This window comes from Garra rufa, chromosome 22 (genome assembly GCF_049309525.1).
Source record: "Garra rufa chromosome 22, GarRuf1.0, whole genome shotgun sequence".
NCBI classification, from domain to species: Eukaryota; Metazoa; Chordata; class Actinopteri; order Cypriniformes; family Cyprinidae; genus Garra; species Garra rufa.
Window position 1 is genome coordinate 35,481,684 of NC_133382.1, and position 16,508 is coordinate 35,498,191.

The window sequence follows — 16,508 nt, forward strand, 5'->3', positions numbered from 1 at the left end:
AGAGTATTGGTGGGTTTTTGTTAAATGTGAGCCAAATCATCACAATTAAAAGAACCAAAGACTTAAACAACTTCAGTCTGTGTGCATTGAATTTATTTAATACACAAATACACAAGTTTCACAATTTAAGTTGAACTTTTCCACAACTTTCTAATTTATTGAATTGCACCTGTACATATACCTTATTAAGTAGTAGGCTACTTCTGACTTGCATGCGTCTAACAAATGAAGAGTCCTTCTCATGTAAATAAGGCAATTGCTGGACACTCGGCACTATTTAAAACACAAATCCACTACTCGATGTCCAGCATTCCCCTGTGGATTGCATCAGATGCCCTCCCAACAATTTCAGCATTCAATGTGGTCCTCACATCACTCTCAGACTGTGTACCAACAGCGCATATAAATGCACTTAGAGCAAGACCTTTGTTCATATAATATGAGAAAATGACATTGATTGATGTTTCGCTTCAACCCAGACCAGAATAAATCCAATTATTTAATTTAACAGAAATCCAAACGTCTCCTTCATTTAAAATCACACAGGCGCAGCATCTCTCCCTCACATCAGATCATTTCCACAGCTGCAGATGACATCACTGCAGCTGACCAATCAGGAAACGCCTTGCGTGATTCATCATTCTGCTGTTCCATTCTTTTATTCTACTGTCTCATTATTTCAGCATACTGACATCATGTCTTTTGCCTTCCTTCCTCTATCCATATTTGTTGTTATGAGGTTGCTAGGGCATTGCTAGGCAGATGCTGGGTTGTTATTGAGTTCTACTGGGAGGTTGCTTGCATGCTGAAGTCTGATCACTTAGAAAACTGGCATCAGACCTTTCTTCAACCTGCAGGCGCACGATTTGAGGCATCTGTCTTGCCCGTAACACAAACAGTGCTTGCCTCAGCAAGAATCGCTAATGATGGGCTGACTTTGTTTTTTTGGTTGGACGGTCTGTCCCATCTATAAAGGACAGTCATGGACTTGTATCAGCAAACCTGCACACACACACACACACACACACACACACACACACACACACACACACACACACGTTTGTTTTTGTGAACTGTGGGGACATTCCATAGACGTAATGGTTTTTATACTGTACAAACGATATTTGCTATCACCCTACACCTTCCCTACACCTAAACCTAGCCCTCACAGGAGACTGTGCATATCTTTACATTCTCAAAAAAACGTATTCTGTATGATTTATAAGCCTTTTGAAAAGTGGGGACATGGGCAATGTCCTCATAAGTCACCCTCTCCTTGTAATGCCTATGTCATACCCATGTTATTACACAAATTTGTGTCCTGATATGTCACAAAAACAAACACACACACACACACACACACACACACACACACACACACACACACGCACACACACACACACACACACACACACACACACGCAGTGTTCACCTTGGCATGCCCTGCCACCCTGCTCACTAAACGTGATTATGTGATTAACATCCCCAGCCAGCCCTGCAATACAATAAATAATCCAAAGATCAATACTTCAACACACAACAACTACTCAGGCCTCTAATTGCATACAGACCTGCAATTCACAGCCCACCAGATAATACACAAGAAACATTTACTCAATAACTCTACAATGAATTAATAGAATGGGATAGATTAGGGACAGACAGAAACATGTGGACATACGTTTTTTTTGGAGGTGAGAAGTACTACTAGAATCTTGTATATTGTATGAGTAATTATATAATAGCAATATAATGGGCAATTGCAAATGCAAATTTCAAAAAAAAAAAAAAAAAAATACAACTGTACATTATAGTACTGCTATTCATTATCTAAAAATGACTACTATTATTAACAATGTATACTGTTACTGCTATTTACCGTAATATAAAATTGTTTGAAAAAAAACCCCAAAAACAAATACACACACATGCATATAATATATAATATATATATATATATATATATATATATATATATATATATATATATAATTGATAAATAAATAATATAATAATAATAATATATAGAAGAACCACAATATAAAATTATATTACTAATTATTTTTAAATGAAAAAAAAAATAAATAAATAAAAGTAAAATAAAATTGCATAATTGTATAAAGTATATAGTATTTTAATTTAAAAATAATAGGCACAATTTTATATTTACTTGAACAGTACAAACTATTTATTATATTTAGCAGTACCACAATAAAAAAAACTATTATACACACACATACATTTTATTTATTAAAATAATAATAGGCACAAATTTATATTTACTTGAATAGTACAACAATATATTATATATAGCAGTACCACAATAAAAAAAATATTATTTAAAAAACTGCATAAAATTGTATTATTTAAAAAATACAATTTCTGTAAAAATGGAAAAAGAAATGATAGACAGACAGATAAATACATTTATAAATTTATAAAATATATTTTTTAATATAATTTTTGTAAAAATACAAAAAGACAGAGAGATAGACAGATCTACAGACAAATTAATAGATAGATAAATAAATGAATCTTTTTTTTCACAATTTTCCATTTACTTGAATGATATTTATTTGCTTATTTTCTTAAAAAACGAAAACATCAGATTATTCATAACAAAAGGGGTCCAAACAAGCATTACACAATGTTTTGTTGCTCTCTCATGTAAAAACATTAAAATACTGATAGCAATGCAAATATTTCCACCATATACACAGCCCTAAATATCAACACTTCTCAAAAAAAAAAAATAGCAAAACATCCTGCATCTTTTCCATCACTTGGGTCATCTACCACACACAATTCATCCAGAGTCCTGACTCAACCCTGTTTTCCACAGTATTTCTCGCATTTAGTAAGTCCTGAAGCAATACAAAGTAGAACGCTCATCCACACGAGAGCGATCGATACCAGCGGCCACTGACTGCAGAGATATTTTCATACTCCAGGAAAAAAGCAGATGGCAAAAAGCCCAGAACAAGAGAAGCTCTGAAGGGAAGAAAGCAGCTTCACTTTAAAGTGTACTACACAAGGACACACAAACTGCCATTTTGAGATACACACGTATGGCTAAATATAAATTGTGAACTGACTGATATAAAACCTTGAAGCTTTAGTAGAGGATTTGGAGGGAAAGTCTTTACTTTAAGCCCCGCCTTAGAAACATAACTGGCCAATAATACCTTAGCAACTGTTGGTGCTCTCCATATCTGACCAGCTTTTACTCATTTCTAAAACATGCCAATGTAAATCTTACATTTTCAGATAATTTTGAATGGATTTCTGCAGAAATTATCCAAAGATACAGTACTGCAGCACTTATAATAGTCCTGGACCACAAAACCTTATGTCTTATAAGCATGGGTATATTTGTCTTATGTAGCATGGTTATATTTGCAGGTATAGCCAAAAATACACTGTATGAGTCAAAATGAGATTTTTTTTTCTTTTATGCCAAAAAATCATTAGAATATTAGGTAAAGATCATGTTCCTTGAAGATATTTTATAAATTTCCCACTCTAAATATTTAAAAACTTAATTTTCGATTAGTAATATGCATTGCTAAGAACATTTGGACAAATTTAAAGGTGAAATTTAGATTTATTTGCACCCTCAGATTCCAGATATTCAAAAAGTTGTATTTCATAATTATGCTTTTATTTTTGCAGCATTGTGATTATTTATGATTTTCATAAAAGTAATAATAATAATTATTATTATTATTGTTACTTTTTTATAACTATAATAATAAATATATTTATAATGTATGCTTCTTATTTTATTTTTATTAATTTATTTATTTTACTATTTTATTTTCATAATTATGTTTTAATTGTTTGCAGTATTGTGATAATTTATGCTTTTTATAATAATAATAATAATAATAATAATAATAATAATTATTATTATTATTATAATAATAATGAATACTTTTATTTTTTATTATTGTTTTTTATTTACTATTTTATTTTCATAATTATTTTTCATAATAATAGATATAATATTTATAAAGGATTAGTTTATTTATTTTACCATTTTATTTTCATAATTATGCTTTTATTTTTGCAGTACTGTGATCATTTATGATTTTTATAATAATAATAATTATTATAACTATAATAAATATTATACTTAATGTATGCTTTTGTTTACATTTGTATTAATTTATTTTACTATTTTATTTTAATAATTATGCTTTTGTTGCAGTATTGTGATAATTTATGATATTTATAAAAATAAGTATTATTATCATAACTATAACAATAAATATTATATTCATAATATGTTTTTTGTTTTATTTTTATTAATTCATTTATTTTACAATTTATAAAAATAAATAGTTGTATCTCGGCCAAATATTGTCCTATCCTAACAAACCATACATCAATGGAAAGCTTATTTATTCAGATGAAGTATAAAGCTAACTTTAAAAAAAAACGGACTGGTTTCCAAGTTCCAAGGTAAATAAATGTTTCCTTAACGCTTCATCGCAGCATCTGCTGTTTTTAAATCACTACACTGAATAACTTATCTATTTATTTAAAGAAAAAAAAAGTCTCGCAGCATTACAATTCATTTCAGCCCACACAAGAATAATATCCATATAGTTTATAAAAACTTCTGACTGAAAATCAGGCACTGCATTAAAACAGTGTAGCTTTTTTTCCAATGGAACTCAAATCAGTTGACTGAAGCCCCGCCTGTTTGTGTTAAGCCACTCCCACTTGAAAGTGTGTTGCCTAAGTGGGAGTGGCTTATCAAGCTAATGGGTGGGGCTTCAATCAACCGATTTGAATTTGAACAGAACTTGTACATTACTTTATAGTTATCAGTATATGAACTACTGCTAAATACATACAAATAAACAAATAATTCTTTGCTTCAAATTAAATGCCTGACTAATAGGTAACACTAACATACAGAAAAGTTCCCATTATGGCAACACCCATGAGGTTTTCCCATGTAAACCGTGTGAAGCTCTGCCAGTTAACAAAAGATTTTTATAATGCACATTAATTGCACAGACAGTCCCTGTGGAGAAACCTGTTCTGTTCAACCTGAACAACTTAAATTATTAGCTGTCACCCTTGGAAATATATATAAGGGTGTGTATTTAGACGGACTGAGTCATTTAACAACAGATGAATTCATTGATTAATTGCTAAACTGTATTACGCACCAGTCTGCGGATCTCTCTTTCACACTCTCTCTTGATGCGGTTGATTTCTTCCTGGTGGAGATGGTAGACGCTGCGGATCTCGGCGGCTTTGATTTTGTCGGCTTGCAGGGCCACGTTTAATGCGTCCTCCATTTGTCTTTTCACCGTCTTCATCTCGGAGATCTCCTGCTGCAGTCGCATGCGCTCCCCTTCGAAACTCCTCCTGCACTCCTCTCGCGCCTCCGCCATCAGTGCAGACTTCACCTGTAATGGAAGAGATGATTATGTTCAATAATCTGTGTGGCCGATGTTTTACCAATATTCACTTTTTTTAACCTCAGTTATTAATTCTTTAATATTTAGTTTACTATTTGGTAGGTCTTTGGTAGGTCAACAGTATTCAGTTATAATGAAAAATGTTTTAAACTATTAGTTCAAAAGAAAGATAAATATTAATTTACAATAATATGGACTGTGGAACAACTCTGAATAAATCTAAGAACAGTAGCAGTAACTATTATTATTATTCAAATAAAATGAGATGGCATCTTAAAATTATTTTACATAATAACAACAATAATAATAATAATCATAATAAGTAGAGTAGAAGTAGAAGAAGAATATTATTATAAAATTAAACAGAGATGCCACCTTAAAAATGTAGCCACAACACATACTATCAATTATGATAAAAAGATTAATAACAATAATAATAATAATAATAATAATATTATAACTATAATAATTATAAATATTATATTCATAATGAATGCTTTTATTTTTTTTTATTTTTTTTACCATTTTATTTTCTTATGTCTTTTATATTTGCAGTATTGTGACCATTAGATTTGTCTAATAATAATAATAATAATATTTATAACTAGAATAACAAATATTATATTCATAATGTATGCTTATTATATATTTTACATGAATTAATTTTAATATTTTATTTTTATAATTCTGCTTTTATTTTTGCAGAACAGTGCTCATTTATGATTTTTATGATAATTATTATTATAACTATAATAAAAATGCTCAATTTATGCTTTTGTTTACATTATTAATTTATTAATTTGACTATTTTATTTTAATAATTATGCTTTCATTTTTGCAGTGTTGTGATCATTTATGATATTTATAATAATTATCATAACTATAATAAATATTATTTTCACAGTGTATGCTTTTTATTTTTATTCATTAAATAATTTTACTATATTATTTTCATAATTTCTAAATATTTTTGCAGTATTGTATTAGAAATAAAATAATAAATATTATATTCATAATGTATGTTTTTTAAAAAAAATTTTCATTTATTTATTTTACCATTTTATTTTTATAATTATGCTTTTATTTTTGCAGCACTATGATCATTTATGATTAATCAGGACTTTGCAGCCAGTGGAGGAACTTTAAGCAAATGATTACCTCTACAATTGTAAAATGGGATATTTCATTTAAATTTAATTTCCATTTCAAAGGGTACCTTATCGGTGGACCCATCTCTGAGGGCACTGACGAGCGCCTGGAGTCTCTGGATCTCTCCGTCTTTGATCTTAATAACCCGCACTAGTTCGGACTCATGCTGACGCAGTAGTGTTTCCCGAACGCTGTGCAGATCCCGAAGTTTCTCCTCATGTAGTTTGGCTTTTAACTCAGTCACAACCACCGTTGACTTGTGCTGCTCATGACGGACCTCCTGAAACTTCTCCCTTTCCAGCTTACTGACCTGAGGAAAGTGATGTAAACTTTACTACCTTAAAACCGATGGGATCACTCTGAAACTTTCTGACAGACTTTGAACAAAGAAATCAAACAAAGTACATTAGTGTATACAGTGAGTGAAAAAAAAAAATCCCTGATCATTTCTGACAAAGAAATGATCAGTATATGATTTTAATGGTAGGTTTATGTGAACAGTGACAGAATAACAAAAAAATCCAGAAAAACGCATTTCAAAAAAGTTATAAATTGATTAGCATTTTAATAAAGTAAAATAAGTATTTGACCCCTTCACAAAACATCACTTAGTACTTGGTGGCACAACCCTGGTTGGCAATCAAAGAGGCCAGATGTTTCTTGTACTTGGCCACCAGGTTTGCACACATCTCAGGAGGGATTTTGTCCCACTCCTCTTTGCAGATCCTCTCCAAGTCATTAAGGTTTCGAGGCTGACGTTTAGGCTCCCATCACAGATTTTGTATGGTATTAAAGGAGAACTCCGGTGTGATATTGACCTAAAGTGTATTGAATCATGATACCGAGTGTGAACGTACCTTGCATATTTCATCTCGGTTTGTGTCCAGCTGTCCGAAATCTGGGGTCAGTTAGCCGATGCTCACAACAGGTTGTCAATGAAAGTCAATCGGGCATCGAAGGAGCCATGTAAATAAATCACTGTTTTACGCCATTTACGAGGCACAAAGTAGCTCCGCACTTCATCGGTAGACTTCCGAGGGCCCTGACATTTAAAACGAGACATTGAGAACTCAGAAAAAGCACCGGTAGTTTATTTACAAGAAGATATATAAAGACATCTTCCACCAGGAACAGAGCAGTCGCCGCCATCTTAAATGTAGTCACGATAAGTCGAGTGTCGAGCACGAAGGAAACTACAGCCTTATACGTTGATAACCTGATAAATTCATTGGTGCTCGACACTCGATTTGTCGTGACTAAGTTCAGGATGGCGGCTACCGGATTTTCTTTCCCAGGTACTGTCTGTATAAATCTTCTTGTAAATAAACTACCGGTGCTTTTTCTGAGTTCTCAATGTCTCGTTTTAAATGTCAGGGCCCTAGGAAGTCTACCGATGAAGTGTGGAGCTACTTTGTGCCTCGTAAATGGCGTAAAACAGTGATTTATTTACATGGCTTTTCCGATGCCCTGTTCACTCTCATAGACAGCCTGTTGTGAGCATCGGCTAACTGACCCCAGATTTCGGACAGCTGGACACAAACCGAGATGAAATATGCAAGGTACGTTCACACTCGGTATCATGATTCAATACACTTTAGGTCAATATCACACCGGAGTTCTCCTTTAAGGTCTGGAGACTGGCTAGGCCACTCCAGGACCTTAATGTGCTTCTTCTTGAGCCACTCCTTCATTGCCTTGGCCGTGTGTTTTGGATCTTTGTCATGCTGGAATACCCATCCACAACCCATTTTCAATGGTTCTCACAAAAGATTTGACGGCACATGGCCCCCTCCATTGTCCCTTTGATGCGGTGTAGTTGTCCTGTCCCCTTAGCAGAAAAACACCCTCAAAGAGTAATGTTTCCACCTCCATGTTTGACCGTGGGAATGATGTTCTTGGGGTCATAGACAGCATTCCTCCTCCTCCAAACACGGTGAGTTGAGTTGATGCCAAAGAGCTCAATTTTGGTCTCATCTGACCACAACACTTTTACCTCATTCTCCTGAATCATTCAGATGTTCATTGGCAAACTTCAGATGGGCCTGTACATGTGCTTTCTTGAGCAGGGGGACCTTGCGGGCACTGCAGGATTTCAGTCCTATACTGCATAGTGTGTTACCAATTGTTTTCTTGGTGACTATGGTCTCAGCTGCCTTGAGATCACTGACAAGATCCTCCTGTGTAGTTCTGGGCTGATTCCTCACCGTTCTCATGATCATTGAAACTCCCCAAGGTTAGATTTTGCATGGAACCCTAGACTGAAGGAGAGTGACAGTTATTTTGTGTTCCTTCCATTTGCGAATAATCGCACCAACTGTTGTCACCTTCTCACCAAGCTGCTTGGCAATGGTCTTGTAGCCCATTTCAGCCTTGTGTAGGTCTACAATCTTGTCCCTGACATCCTTGGACAGCTTTTTGGTCTTGGCCATGGTGGAGAGTTTGGAATCTGATTAATCGATTGCTTCTGTGGACAGGTGTCTTTTATACAAGTAACAAGCTGAGATTAGGAGCACTCTCTTAAAGTGAGCGCTTCTAATCTCAGCTTGTTACCTGTATAAAAGACACCTAGGAACAAACAATCTTGCTGTTGATAGAGGATCAAATACTTATTTCACTCATTAAAATACAAATCAATTTAAAACTTTTTTGAAATGCGTTTTCTGGATTTTTTTGTTGTTATTCTGTCTCTCACTGTTAAAATCAACCTACCATTAAAACTATAGATTGATTATTTATTTGTCAGTTGGCAAACGTACAAAATCAGCAGGGGATCAAATCATTATTTTCCCCACTGTACAATGTACAAGTATATTGCACATGGTGTCACTATTTATGCGACAAAATGCTGCACTACAGCTGTAGGCATTGTTCTTTAATTCAGTGCAGTGCAGAATATATTGAGCGTGTCCTAAAAATAGGAGAGGTATTGTGTCAGGACATGACCCTACAGTGGGATCACATCAGGACACATCCTCCCTGTTCTGACAAAATCTGACACATGCTGCCACAGGCAAGCAATAGACCACATCACTAGTAACAGAAAAAAGACATAGCATCTTAAAGTGGAAAAAAAAAAAGAAAATACTGAAGGTAAACTATATTTAAAACTAAAAATGCCCCATTTTTAGGCACTTATGAAACAGATATAGAAAAGACGATATTAGGGAACAATATGCTATTTTAGGTATCCTTCCTGTCCGTAGTAGGCCTACTGTTATCCTACTAGTACTTATGTTGAATACTTTCCTAACCCAATAAACAACAAAAATAGACATGCTTGGCTCAGCAAACAGCACTAAATAGAACTAGGTTGGAGTCTGAAGGAATGTCTTAAATGTTCAGAGCAGAGTAAAAGTCTCTGCTCCGCTGGCTTTTGTAAATCTAACTCTGAAAGCCGACAGCCAGATGGAGGCAGTGACCCTGAGGTGAAATTATATGGCTGACACCACACCACCTTGGACCAGAATTGGGTCAGACGGTCACTGGACACTTTCGCCTGTTTTCAGAGGAATAAAACAGCAGAGAGAAGTAATTTTGAGCCCACAGGGAGTTTGCATTTTAATGGAGAGTAAGAGAACATTGGGAGACAGGGTTTAGAGTCCAGTGAGAGTCAGCAGCGCTGGAGGCTGCGAGATCCCATTAGCCTCTGGTGAAGAACCAGCCAGCCGTGACCTTAAATTAATGTTCAGGGTTCAGTATTGGTTCAGGGTGCTATTGACAGTATTTGTGGCACAATGTCAATAGCGACAGAAAATAATTTAGACTAATTTTGTAAGTACTTTTTAACACCATGCTATTCTTACTAATAATAAAATTTAAAAAGTACCTTTCTTACTGTTTTTATTTCTTTCTTTAGATAGATATATAGATGAGACAGAACAACAGAACAACAGAACGATAGACAGATAGATAGATAGATAGATAGATAGATAGATAGATAGAAGACAACGATAGAACGAATGCTAGAACGATAGATAGATATACAGATGACAGACAGAACAACCGTACGACAGAACGATAGAACAGAACGACAGAAGAGAATGACAGATCAACAGAACAAACGATAGAACGATAGATAGATATACAGATGATAGACAGAACAACCGTACGACAGAACGATAGAACAGAACGACAGAAGAGAATGACAGATCAACAGAACAAACGATAGAACGATAGATAGATATACAGATGATAGACAGAACAACCGTACGACAGAACGATAGAACAGAACGACAGAAGAGAATGATAGATAAACAGAACAAACGATAGAACGATAGATAGATATACAGATGATAGACAGAACAACCGTACGACAGAACGATAGAACAGAACGACAGAAGAGAATGATAGATAAACAGAACAAACGATAGAACGATAGATAGATATACAGATGATAGACAGAACAACCGTACGACAGAACGATAGAACAGAACGACAGAAGAGAATGATAGATAAACAGAACAAACGATAGAACGATAGATAGATATACAGATGATAGACAGAACAACCGTACGACAGAACGATAGAACAGAACGACAGAAGAGAATGATAGATAAACAGAACAAACGATAGAACGATAGATAGATAGATATACAGATGATAGACAGAACAACCGAACGGTAGATCGAACGATAGAACGACAGATAGATATACAGAACGACAGAACGAACGATAGATAGAACGACAGAATGACAGATCGAACAATAGATTGAACGAACAAACGAACGATGGATCGATAGATCGATAGATAGATCCACTGAACAAGGGGGCTGATTGAGACGCACCCAACATTTATTTACAAAAAAAACATGTGAAGGACCTATACAGTAAATGGCCGTTCAGTAGGGATGGGGTTGCACTAGGTTGAAAAACTCTTTCATGCCATTCTTTGATGTCTGAAAGAAACAAAAAACAATGGCATAGAAAAACATCAAAAACCTCCGAAACTCAGCCTTCCTTCCCTGACAGACATGATCTTGACATTTTGCTTTGAGGGAGAGTGAAACAAGGGTCAAGAAATAGGATTGAACCTAGGAAAAAAAAAAACTTTAATGAAAAAGCATCCAAAAATGTCATTTTCTCAAAGCACACATGCATGCAGACACTCTCTATAACACAAAATCCCATCCCAGGTCCATAAAAAGCATTTATAAAGCTTCAGAAATGCATTGACATCAAAAATATATTTCTATTTTACATCTATTTTAATGATGTCTTTACTAATTTTCTGGGCATTGAACATGTTGCTGTCTAGTATGCAGAATCAGAAAGCTCTAAGACTTCATTAAAAATATCTTAATTTGGGTTCTAAAGATTAACGAAGGTCTTACAGGTTCTGAACAACATGAAGGCGAGTAATTAATGAGAGAATTTTCATTTTTGACTGAGCTACCCCTTTAAGATGGTTAGTCCACATGTACATATCAGCATCTATTTAGAAACGGTTGTCGAAAATAAAAATGCTATGAAATGCACATCACATTTTGTGAAAAAAGTATGAAGTGCCACAGCAAAGACGACACTATTTTTGGAATCAGCACATCAAAAGAAGTACAAGAAAAGCAATGGATTTCATTCAGCAAATATGATGCAGGGCTGTGTTATAAGAGGGCTCCACAAGAAAAAATGGTATTAAATTATAGGGTCATGTAACGTATATTTCTCATCCCATAATTGGAATCCATGCCCCAAAACCCCCACCAGTCCGCTTCTTTCTGCTTCACTCCACCAAGCAGTAGCACAAACTTGGGAGCATTTACAAATGGAGACATGGCGTGTGAGACACCAGCACCATCTCTTTCCATCATACATGAAGAGTATTGTTCATTCAGGCCTAACAACAGTAGAGACGGCTCCTACATCCCCTCTTACTGTCAGTCTAAGGAAGCCCATCACAATAGCTGCATTGATGCACACTGCTAGCAGCAGTCTGACGGCACATCTATGAGGCGGATCTGACAGCTCACACACAGTGGTGTGCTGTCACTGTGCTCACCAAGACCAGATCTTCATTTTCATGGATGTGCATGCTGACGGCCTGAGAACAAGCCTGTACAGTCACGGTTCATCTCTGGATCACTGCTAAGTCTGAGAAATGTTTTGTGCTTGACTGTGGCAAAATGTGGTGTTTATATAAGGGGAATTACAATATCTTAAAGTGATAGACAGGGTTATTATTTTTGACTACAGCTGAAATATAAATACAAGAATATATATATATATATATATATATATATATATATATATATATATATATATATTAGATGAAAAACTAAAACTAAATTTGAAATGGTAACTAACTGAAATAAGTTTAAGTTGCAGCACTAAAATTACTATGGAAATATTAAAACTGAATATATAAATTAAATACATATATTTCAAAAACTAATAAAACATGGCAAATGCACAAATTAATAATAAATGTAACCAAAATTAAAATGAAAACTGAATTTACTTTAAAATATTAATTAAAAACTATAATAGTATATAAAAGTTTCAAGAGCAAAAACAGCCCGTTTAATTCTAACAGTCAGGAAACAGTCATGAACTTTGACTCATGAACTTTAAAAAAACTGCAAAAAGGCCAAATACAAACTTATTTTTTTTATGATGACCAGTTAAAAATATCAAAAACTTTTCATAACAACTACAAGTACAGTTTAATCACAAAATAAGAATAAAACAAAAATGGAAATACTAAAACAGAAATAAAAAATAATTATATATATATATATATATATATATATATATATAGTAAAACGTAACAAAAGCAAATAAATAAATAAAACTAAAATGAACCAAAATTAAAATGAAAACTGAAAATATGCCAAGAAATGCTTAATTTAAAATATTAATTAAAAAGTATAATAGTATATAAAAGGTTCAAGAGCAAAAAAAAGCCTGTTTAATTCTAATAGTCAGGAAACAGGCATGAACTTTGACTCTTTGACACTTGAACTCTTTAAAAACTGCAAAAAAGCAAAATACGAAGTAATTTTATGATGCTGAGTTAAAAATATCAATAAAAACTTTCCATAAACAAGTACAGTTTAATCACAAAATAATAATAAAGCAAAAATGGACATATTAAAACAAAAATACAAATAAAATAAATAATATATATATATTTTACAAAAACTAATAAAACACAAAAGCACATAAATAAAACAAAAATGAACCAAAATTAAAATGGAAACCGAAAATATACAAACAAATGCTTAATTTAAAATATTAATTAAAAACTATAATAGTATATAAAAGATTGAAGAGCAAAAACGGCCCGTTTAATTCCAATAGTCAGGAAACAGGCATGAACTTTGACTCTTTGACACTTGAACTCTTTAAAAACTGCAAAAAGGCCAAATACGAAGTAATTTCATGATGCTGAGTTAAAAATATCAATAAAAACTTTCCATAAACAAGTAGTTTAATCACAAAATAAGAATAAAGCAAAAATGGAAATATTAAAACAGAAATAAAAAAAATAATTAATTAAATATGTAAAAAAAACTAATAAAACACAACAAAAGCACATAAATAAATAAAAAAAATTAACCAAAATTAAAATGAAAACATGCAAACAAATGCTTAATTTAAAATATTAATTAAAAACTATAATAGTATATAAAAGGTTCAAGAGCAAAAACAGCCTGTTTAATCAGGAAAGCAGTCATGAACTTTGCCTCTGACTCATGAACTATTAAAAACTGCAAAAAAGGCCAAATACGAACCAATTTTATGATGCTGAGTTTAAAATATATATAAATATTTTCCATAAACAAGTACAGTTTAAATCACAAAATAAGAATAAAGCAAAAATGAAAATATTAAACAGATAAAAAAACTAATAAAACAACAAAAGCACATAAATCAATAAAACAAAAATTAACCAAAATTAAAACAAAAAAATACTCAATTAAAAAAAAACATCTATAATAATATTAAAAAAAATACTAAAATAACAATGAGGATATTTCAAGTACTGTATGTCATAAGTTTTACTCATCTGAATGTAATTTCGAACTCACAAAAGGAGAAACTTTTAAAGGTTCATGAAAAGACACAAAAGCACCATAAAATTTGTCTTACCTACTAATTCTGTGCTATATTCCATGCTTTGGAGCTTTGTGTGAGAAATAGCTCATAGTTTAAAGTGTTATTCACTGAAAATCTTCTCTCCAGTGAGTTAATGATTCACTGAGTCAGTGAGTTGAACTTGAAGTGGATCTGATTCATTAATGAATCATTCACATGAGATTTTGTGAATCAGGTTAACTGAATCACTGAAAAGATCTGACTCAAAAGATGATTTGTTTACAAACTGGACATCAATTCTTTTTGAAGCTTAAAGACTTCAGTCTTCAGCCCTCATTTATTGCAATACCTTGGAAAAGACCATGAACACAGCCTTCAAAAAGTCTAATTTTGTGTTCTGCAGAAACAAGAAAGTGTTTATTTATAGCTGAACTATCCATTTAAAATCATTTCTTTACAGTCATAACCGTGTGTTGTTCTCTACAGGCTCTCTTTTAGTCAAACTGGATTCTTAGACACATCAGTCACTCACAAGCAAAAAAATTCAAGATTCGCTTTTGGCTATTTAACAAAAACTAGCGTGCCTCCGAATTTATTTCCCTGCACAGATCTCGACATTGAAACAAAACACTCCATGTCACCACAATACAGATGCAGTGAATGGTTCCTGAACATTGCATTTCATGTTCCTGCAAACACAAAAGCAATTTTACAGAAAACAAGGTAGAGCAGTCTGTTTGACTTTCGGCACCGGCAGTAATTGGCCTGTTAGAGTGTTTTCCCTGTTCTGCAGTACAAGGGTCAGAATATTAAAATAAAACTGTCCCACTGCTGAAGAATGTGCACAGGGAGAAAATGCATTATTCCACATCATTTACACTTTATGTACTGCATCAGCAAGGAGAAGCGGATAAAAGTCCTCAATGTGACCAAGGACAACACAGCAGGATCTTTGTAGGCATGTGCACAGAATATGTGTACAGTTGAGGTCATACGTTTACATACACCTTGCAGAATCTGCAAAAATGTTATTATTTTACCAAAATAGCAGGGATCATACAAAATGCATGCTATTTTTTATTTAATACTATGATGACCTGAATAAGATATTTCACATAAACGACATTTACATATAGGCCACAAGAGGAAAATAATAGTGGAATGTATAAAAATGCCCCTGATCAAAAGTTTACACACACTTGATTCTGAATACTGTGTTGTTTACCTGAATGATCCACAGCTGTGAGGTTTTTTTTGTTGTTGTTGTTGTTGTTGTTTAGTGATAGTAGGTCATATGTCCCTTGTTTGTCCTAAACAGCTGTTCTTGTCCTGCCTGCTGTTCTTCAGACAAATCCTTCTTTGGTTTTTCAGCATTTTTGTGTATTTGAACCCTTTATAAACAATGTCTGTATGATTTTGAGATCCATCTTTTAACACTGAGGACAGCTGAGTGGCTCATATACAACTATTACAGAAGGTTCAAACACTCACTGATGCTCCAGAAGAAAAAAACAATGCATTAAAAGGAGGGGGTGAAAACTTTTGAACAGAATGAAAATGTGTACATTTCCCTTATTTTGCCTAAATATCACATTTTTTTCATTTAGTACTACCTTTCAGAAGCTACAGAAGATACTTACATGTTCCCCAGAAGACAAAATAAGTTAAATTTACCCTGATCTTTAAATTCAAAAAGTTTTCACCTCCAGCTCTTAATGCTTTGGGTTTCCTTCTAGAGCATCAGTGAGCATTTGAACCTTGTAATAATTGCATATGAGTCCTTCAAAGATCGTCCAAAAAGATGGATCTCAAAATCATAGTCATTGTTGGAAAGTGTTCAAATACACACAAATGCTGAAAAACCAACAAATTTGAAGAACAGTGGGC

General features: G+C 33.4%; 1 protein-coding gene across 1 annotated transcript in view; it reads right to left on the bottom strand.

The window, feature by feature from the left end:
* Positions 1 to 16,508, bottom strand: part of jakmip3 (Janus kinase and microtubule interacting protein 3) — a 55,024-nt gene that overhangs the window by 30,338 nt on the left and 8,178 nt on the right. The window contains exons 4-5 of the mRNA XM_073827932.1: positions 6,655 to 6,897; positions 5,184 to 5,426 (exon numbers count right to left, since the gene is read on the bottom strand). Of these exons, the coding sequence (XP_073684033.1) occupies positions 5,184 to 5,426; positions 6,655 to 6,897 (486 nt within the window). The remainder of the gene's footprint in view (positions 1 to 5,183; positions 5,427 to 6,654; positions 6,898 to 16,508) is intronic.